The 8,367-nt window shown below is 42.9% G+C and overlaps 1 protein-coding gene across 1 annotated transcript; it reads right to left on the reverse strand.

The window, feature by feature from the left end:
- Positions 1–1,464: 1,464 nt before the first annotated feature.
- Positions 1,465–7,782, reverse strand: LOC125555551 (uncharacterized). The gene is made up of 8 exons (XM_087522562.1): positions 7,622–7,782; positions 6,327–6,406; positions 5,584–5,697; positions 3,215–3,580; positions 2,873–3,127; positions 2,191–2,563; positions 1,960–2,080; positions 1,465–1,881 (listed from the first exon to the last, which is right to left on the reverse strand). Exons 4-8 carry the CDS (start codon positions 3,427–3,429, stop codon positions 1,802–1,804), a joined length of 1,044 nt encoding a protein of 347 aa, XP_087378688.1. The 5' UTR covers positions 3,430–3,580; positions 5,584–5,697; positions 6,327–6,406; positions 7,622–7,782; the 3' UTR covers positions 1,465–1,801.
- Positions 7,783–8,367: the final 585 nt, after the last annotated feature.

An 8,367-nucleotide genomic window follows, 5' to 3' on the forward strand; every position in this document is an offset into this window, starting at 1 on the left:
AAAAAGCTACGTCAGGCTACCTATTTTGGACAACTCAAAATGAGCTGAAACTTTACGGAGATTTTTTATGGAATATATAAGAAATATTGGGCCAATAAGTACCAGAGGGGGCCTACCAGGTGGGCATAACCCACTTGGGCGCGCCAGGAGTCCTAGGCGCGCCTTGGTGGGTTGTGCCCTCCTCAGCCCACCTCCGGTGCCCCTGTTCTGGTATATAATTCATTTTGACCTAGAAAAAATGAGGAGAGGACCCGTCGACTCGCACGCATGTCAGACTCGTTGGTCAGTGTTTCAAGACGGGTCGGATGGGGAGCCCGCGGGCTGTTGTAGCGCAGTGCCCCGAGGGACAAGCATTTCGGCACACGGGTACCGGTTGTGCTGACGACACCCACCGGGGGCACCTAGGGCCCCCGGGCTTTGGCTGCCGGTGCGGTCGACAACAGTCCACACCCCGAGCCGAACCGCGGACCAAGAAGAGTCGTTCTGCATACGGCCGGGGTGCATCGCCGGGCCCCATCCGCTTCCCTCCTGGCAATTTCAAGCACTCTTTGACTCTCTTTTCAAAGTCATTTTCATCTTTACCTCGCGGACTTGTTCGCTATTGGTCTCTTGTCTGTATTTAGCCTTGGACGGAGTCTACCGCCCAATTTGGGCTGCATTCCCAAACAACCCAACTCGTTGACGGCGCCTTGTGGGGCGACAGGGTCCTGGCCAGATGGGACTCTCACACTCCAGGCACCCCTTTCCAGGGGACTTGGGCCCGGTCCGTCGCTGAGGACACCTCTCCAGACTACAATTCGAATGGCACAGCCGCCCGATTCTCAAGTTGGGCTGCTCCTGGTTCGCTCGCCGTTACTAGGGGAATCCTTGTAAATTTCTTCTCCTCCGCTTATTTATATGCTTAAACTCAGCGGGTAGTCCCGCCTAAAATATGTCTATATAGATCCATATGTAGCCGGCATTGAAATCTCTAACATTGCTCATATTTAGAAACGGAGGAAGTACTCCCTCTGTCTGAAAAAAATTGTCTCTTGAATAGATGTATTAGTATCAAGTTAGTGTTACATACATCCATTTGAGGGACAAACTTGGACAAGCTTTTTCGGACGGAGGGAGTAGTTGTTACGTACCCTTCAGTTTCCTTTGATGGGGCCTGGGCAATTCCCATGACACACAACTCTCTCTGCACTGGCTATCTGATTGCAAGACGGAACCACCACCTGAACCTGACTATGATAGTTTGTTCTTGGCTGCTTCTCACAGCGTTTTTCTCTGTATCCTAGTCCTTTGCTCTCTACTTTGTTGTTCTCCGTAATATATAGGCACTGAGACATAACGGTGGAAAAAAAAGAGATATATCGGTGGAAAAGAGAAGGAATGGGGCCCTAGCGTTCCAGGATAAAACCTTCATCGTAAAACATAGCACCCATGGGCCATGCAATGGCAAAAGATAATGAAGCTGGTCCATGGAGTCATCGGTGTTACTGGTTGCGGTTACAGTGGGATGCGAATTAAGAAACAAGCTGTTCTGTTGGTCTAGGACCCAGGCACGAGTCACCAACTTTGAAGAAAAGTAAAAAAAACATGCAGATGTTCTGTTGGTCTAGGACCCAGGCACGGGTCACCAACTTTGAAGAAAAGTAAAAAAACATTCAGATGTTCGGTTGGTCTAGGACCCAGGCACGAGTCACCAACTTTGAAGAAAAGTAAACATGCAGTTCCCTCGACACATCAACCATTCAGTTCCCTCGGCAGCTGGATCGTGATGATGCCATCGTCGCAAAGTAACCAGCCGGAATGTTCAACCTCTTCCTCTGCGTGTTCTCTTCATGGCCAGGTCCAAATAATCCCCAATGCTGGGTGTACTTTGTTTGTCATTGCCTGTGAACCAAAAATGAAATTAGTGTATCTTCTTATATTTAATATAAATGACTTCACATGGTAGTAATCAAAACTTACTTTTGTATGGATAATCAGCATCCTTATCATTCAGCATGTGTAGGAAAGAGTATGTCAAACTGATGTAATGTGTAAAATTCTCTCTCATCATTGTAAGCAATCGTTCAGAGTCTGCCAGCCTCTACAAGGAGTAAATGAATGCATCATGAGAGATGGGTCCAGTAATTAAATGCAGCTACCATTACAAGTAAATGCATGCACACGTAGATGGAAAAGAAACTGGAAATATACCTCATCATATTTGGCTGCATGGTGTATGCAGTTCCTCACCAGTCTAATGATTTCTAGATAAATTTTATCACCTTGATACAATTGTTTAACGCCATCATAGTAATTGTTGAAGAGACGATTGAAGACTCTGGTTCGTCGGAAATAGAACCTGAGATTCTCGTGATAGTCATTAGGTCCTTGAGGATTCGGTATCAATGGTCTGTCGTGGAAATGAGGAAACTCTGTGTACAACAGGTTGGCCAACTTAGTTGCTTTTACCAAAGTCAGTTGTTCCACAGATGTGTTCACCCCATCAAAAGCTGCGATTATATCCTCAGCCGATCCCGATAACATTGGGTGTCCCACGACAACGTTCTTCCAGCCACGACTAAAGCTGCATGCAATGCATCCATGAATTAATCACCGACTTAATCAGAGAAACAAGATCGATCGAGTAACACTACTACTTATAACCCGGCGGATGTTAATTAAGGATGCATGCGTGTATATAGTATGTATATCTACGTACTGGTAGGAGTAGTTGAAATTAAGATAAGGAAGCATGCATGCATGTACGGAATGGAGTGGAGTAAGTACTCCTATTTATAAACCTTTAGTTACATATGTCAATTAATTACCCTACACCTAAGGTCACATGCATAATCACTACACCTAAGGGCATGGAGTGGTGCAGTTTACTTACTTGGTCACAAGTCGAGATTCCAGAAGCATGTCAAGAGTGCCCCACTCTGCACTGGCATTACCATTTAAATAGGGGTTCGTGTTTATGAATTGTCTGAGCTCCATCAGATCTCTCGTGGCATCGTGGGAATCAACTTCTCGCCCCACGTTAATAAGCTTCACGGTTTGTCCAGAGAGCAGATAGCTTCCCGGATTGGCAAGACCACCATGTGTCACAGATCTCGCTCTCCCATACTCAAGAAGATCCATCAATGACCTACAACAATTAAACGCCGTGAATGACCTACACATATGTTATGCTATGCATGCATGTATCTTCAATCAATACGTGAGGTAGTAGTACCTGATCTTCTCTACCCAAAATGGCCTCAGCCGGTACCTTTCCGCATCCATAAAGAAACTTCCAGCATTGATTTGCGGTATGTTGCCTACGAAAAAGGGGCCACTGAATTGCTGGTACACCACTACGTACTGCTGGATTTGCTGGCAATAAGTGCTAAAATATGCATCTAGCACCAAATCTGATAATTCAGAAAGTTTCGCGCCCGGCCTTTCCATCTTCGTATGTCGCTCCTAAGATGACAACTGTGACAGGAAGTTGTCTCCATCTCTGACGAGAAAAGCTGATCGACATTGAGCCTTGAGCTATATTACTATTCTTGTCATAGTTGAAGCCATAAGATCTAACATATCCAACAAACACATCCTCCTGCATGCATCGCCATTGCATAAGTACTAGTATCGTTAGTAATAAATGTATTACTCCCTCCATCCCATAACATAAGAGCATTTTTGACACTACACTAGTGTCAAAAACGCTCTTATATTATGGGACGGAGGGAGTACATTACTAAAGAAAATCGATGCATGAGTCTAAAGTTAGAAACTCTAAACATTCAAGATTTAGTGATATTTGCTCCTAGAAAGATGCATAGGCAAACCAAATGATAGATCATGCAAAAAAAATCATGTTTTTAAGGCGTAACATATCAGTACAGTTTTAATGGAGCAATTAATTAGCCCCGGTAGAAAAAAGGTGTATGCAAAAATACATTAAATCAATCATTTCTCAGTACTGTTTTGCAGACAAAACTCGCAACGGCAAATTAAACAAGATTAGCCAGCATACATGGTAAATTAAGACGGTGCTTCTAGTAATTGGAATAGATGGCAATGGAATTAATTCTCGTTACCGGCTGCGACCCTTTCCTACTTCCGTCCCGCGGCTCCTATCGCTAGGCATGGTAAAAGGAGCTAGCTTATGTGGTAACGAGATTAACACGCATGCACCTTTTCCTCGCTAGTGTTGTCAATAACTTCAGTAAATGGTTATGACTAAATATAGTGATGGGGTTGAAACCGTTACCGCCTTGTGACTAGTCAATGCGTGAGTGGTGTGGCACGTGGGTGGGTACATGCTAATAATACTACTCCCTCCTATTCATATTACTTGTTGCTTGTAACATATGAGTGACAAGCAATATGGATCGGAGGGACTAGTATAGTTTGGATGGTAATTAATTTTCACGCAAAAAGAAACATTTTTAATGGAGAACATGCTTGATGGATGGTAATTGTATTACGGTCTGGCACAGAGCAAATTGCTATTAGCCGCTACTAGGTCTTTAGGCAGTAATTGTGTTACAATTTTGTGTAAGGCATTTTTTATTACTCCCTATGTTTTTATTTACTCCGCATATTAGTGTTGACTGAAGTCAAACTTACTAAAACTTGACCAAGTTTATAGAAAAGAATATAAATATTTACCATAACAAATCTATATGAAGTGGAAGTACATTCAATAATAAATCTAATGGTATTGATTTGTTATTGTGTATGTTAATATTTTTATATATAAACTTTGTCAAAATTTATAAAGCTTGACTTTGACGAAACCTAATACGCGGAGTAAATAAAAACAGAGGGAGTACTTCGACATAGTAATTGGGTAAATTTAGTGCTAATGTAGTTCCAAAAAATTGGAGCAGCATGTTATAATTGTGACAAATAGTAGTAATGCTTAAAAAATTAAAACGGTGCTTCTAGTGATTGGTTGGGAACAATATTTGGTATATTTAATGGTAAAATTGTTTCATGCACAAAAACGAACTAGTAGGAGTAGAAGAATCTAGTTTTAGTTCAAGTAATAAGAATATAGTAAGGTCAAGTTCAATTACTACTACGATTAAAAACTTACTACAAACAGTGTATAATTTTACTATCAACTAGTAGCATATCAGTAGCTGTAATGCTAGCTGTTTCCGGTTGCAACAATTCAAAGGAAATTTACGTTCAAAATTAACCGTTTGGAGGGTTCGTCGCCGGTTCATGCGGCCTGACCATTCTAATTGTACGCTCTGGCTTAGTTTAGAAATGGCGCCATCTATTAGTTCTTCAGAGAAAAAAAATCCAGATGTATCAAAATAGCTAAATTATGGTAAATTTATATGGAAACTAAAAAGATGTATCCATATATTCGATTCCACCTTGGCAAGAAAGCCAACATACATAGACACTAGAGCTGCTAGGTGCACTAAAGAGAGTAAAATGCTGCGTAGTAAAATTATTGTATGCACACTTGCGGTTTACAAAATTGTATGATGAAGGACCAAAGAACCCATGCATGACCTACATGATTTTCTGTGATTTGGAATACTTGCTGTGGTACTCAAACATGCATCTCAAAGATGTATGTCGATCTATGCAGTTTACCTGCTGGTTTCCGCCCATTTGCGCCCTATTTCTGTGAATCCCTTGCAGCTTCATTGTCTCTTGGGCGTACTGCACTGCTACGCTATACGACGATTCGGGGAATTGCCACTCTTCCTGCATTAATTAGGAAGGCAGGAATCTAAAGTTAATAGATCCACAGTTACTCCACTTAAAAAAATTGAAGAAGGCAATCAGATTAATTAATTAATAGAATACACTTTTTAAGTAACTTTAAGATTCATGTAAACATTTTAGGAGGGGTGTATTGAAGAAAATTTAATGAAGTGAGTTAACTAATTAACAAATAATAAATACACACTCTATATGTTAATGAAGAAGATCATCAAGCTCTCCAATTTGACAAAGCTACCTTTTACTTATATTTATTTTATGCATGTAACTAACAATATTAAGTCAAGTTCCAAAGCTGAATACCGCAACCTTAACCCTTGCTGCATGCATTAATTGTTTTTGAATTTCTTTAGAAAAGGAGACAAAGCCCCCATGATTAATTATCAAATCACCGGCAAGCGGCTTGCTAACTAGGCATGATCGGTCTGTGCAAAATAATCGGCACAACCAATTGTAAGAACTGGGGAGATCTAACAAGCAACCAACGCATGCAAGGGTTAATCAGATAGTCCAGAACGAATAACTTTTCTACTAGCTAGCATGAGATGAAAAGCATGAACTAATCTGACGAATGAACACGAAGAAGAAAAGAGTAGAGAAAGAGGGAGCACCATGTCCATGTCTGATTGAGGGGCGTCTGGCTACGGATGGAGGGGCGCTTTGCTGTTCGGCAACTTGGCTCTAGAATCGTCTGAAATGTTTTGTGTAAAACATATAATAGTTATATATCTCATAAAAACAACAAAAATACAAGCAAGTATTGTCTATTGTGTAAAATGGTCACATCAGCAAATAAATATATGTAGGATCAGATATTCATGAAAATTATTTTATCGTGTGCACTACCCTGTATAGCACCCCTGCTAGATTATGATGCACGAAAAATTAAGCAGAAACTAATTATCATGCACTACTGCTAGATTATCATGCACTAGCTAGTAGTAGTAATTAGCATGATGAAATAAATAGTAAGTATGACTGGAGTACGCCGGCTGACCGGCCTTTTCCCTTAACTTAAATCAATCAACCAGACGAAGAATACAGGTGGACCTAAACTGAGCAGCAGGCTGGGAAGGAGTTGAGCTCGCTCGTCATGTAACTAGCCTACTACTACTACTACTACTACTACTACTACTACGTTGTCTACGTACGCAGTGGCGAATCCACTGAACAGGTTTAAATAGGCTTGAGCCTGCCCTCCGAAATTGAAAAACAAAAAATTATTATTAGTTCCCAGGCCATTGTCTAACCAGTTGCTTCCTAATTCAAGCCCCTGTACTGAATCGAACAAGTATTACAGACAAAGCTAGCAACCAACCGTTCTGCCATCCCACATGAAGCGCCCAACGTCGCACCGGCAATGCCGCGTCAGTGAATCCAAGCAGCAGCACGCTGGGTCGCCGCCATCTGCTGGTCACCAGACACTGTCGAACGGCTGGAGGAAGGAGGTCCCACTCACACCATACCATCAAGCGGGGGACGGCGGGAGCACCCAGACAAGGAGGGAATGAGGAAGGCCGGGAGCTGGCCAGGAGGCCCAGGACCGCGCCGGCCACCAGGTGACCGGACGCTGGTCGCTAGAGTGCGGGGGACATCGACGCGGCGCTGCCTGCTAGCGTTAATATAGAGTAGTTCTTCTCCTTGCCCGACGGTCAACCAAGTTTGGTTTTTTCATTTTGCATATTTGAAGTGCTGTTAATTGTAGATCCATAAATTTCAAATGAAAAAAAAAACATTGCATGGTTGGTTTGCAAGCAGTTCGTTGAGGTTGCCTAATGGTGTGTGTGGGGGTTGTGTGCTATCTTTTGCACCCCAAAAAATCTAGTGCCCTTGAACTTGAGCCTACCCTTCATTTTCGTCCTAGATTTGCCACTATACATACGTACGTAGAGGAGCTGTGACGCACCTGCTGGCTGCGGACGGGGTGGTGCTGGTCGAAGTTGAGGAAGAAGCACTCGTCCCTTCAAAGCGGTAAGCACCCAAGAACAAAGATTGAGAGTGAGAAACAGGCAGAGAGAGCCAGAAGAACAGCGAGAGTGGCAAGGGTGTGTCCATTACCATTACCAGGACGCGGGAGGTGGAGTGGCCTGCTCCAGAATTGAAGGATAGCGTCTTTTATAGGCAGCTACTCCATCTTTACCATGTATGCATGCTCTTGTTTTTACCGATCCATGTAGTAAAAAAACAAGCAGCTCATCACCTCTACTCAGCTCTCTAGATGTACAGGAGTCGATAGCCTGCTGCCCTGCTCCGAACATAGTACAGGAGTCGATAGCCTGCTGCCCTAATCCTTCGCGTTGCGTGCGGACTCGGCTTTCGCAGACTCCGGGCTGCCACAGAAATAAAGCATTCAGATTCGTCTGGACAAGAAGACACGGGTTGGACCGCTGGAAACCCTGCAGACATTTAACAGCCTGACCAGCTGCACGATTATCACTTGGACAAGTTGCATAGAACTATGGCTTTAACCGACGGTCCATGTACTGCTACGCTACTGGCCGGCTAGAGCAACAGCGACGCAATTCGTCCGCGCGCCAAAAACAAAAAACAAAAACAACCCAATGCAAACACCTACTCGAAATTATTTTACGTTCGTTTTTGTGTCCGCTTGAATTTTTTTTCTCAAATTTGAGTTAGGCCAACTCCAACGCA

This window comes from Triticum urartu, chromosome 5A (assembly GCF_056163025.1).
Source record: "Triticum urartu cultivar PI428250 chromosome 5A, HENAU_Tu73, whole genome shotgun sequence".
In the NCBI taxonomy this organism is placed as follows: Eukaryota; Viridiplantae; Streptophyta; class Magnoliopsida; order Poales; family Poaceae; genus Triticum; species Triticum urartu.

Excerpts from the sequence above, each read along its gene's own strand:
- LOC125555551 (XM_087522562.1), bottom strand. The coding sequence starts at position 3,429 with ATGGAAAGGCCGGGCGCGAAACTTTCTGAATTATCAGATTTGGTGCTA. Across the intron at positions 3,128-3,214 it reads TTTTGGGTAGAGAAGATCAG|GTCATTGATGGATCTTCTTG; the intron begins GTACTACTACCT and ends TAATTGTTGTAG. Across the intron at positions 1,882-1,959 it reads TGCTGATTATCCATACAAAA|GCAATGACAAACAAAGTACA; the intron begins GTAAGTTTTGAT and ends TTTGGTTCACAG.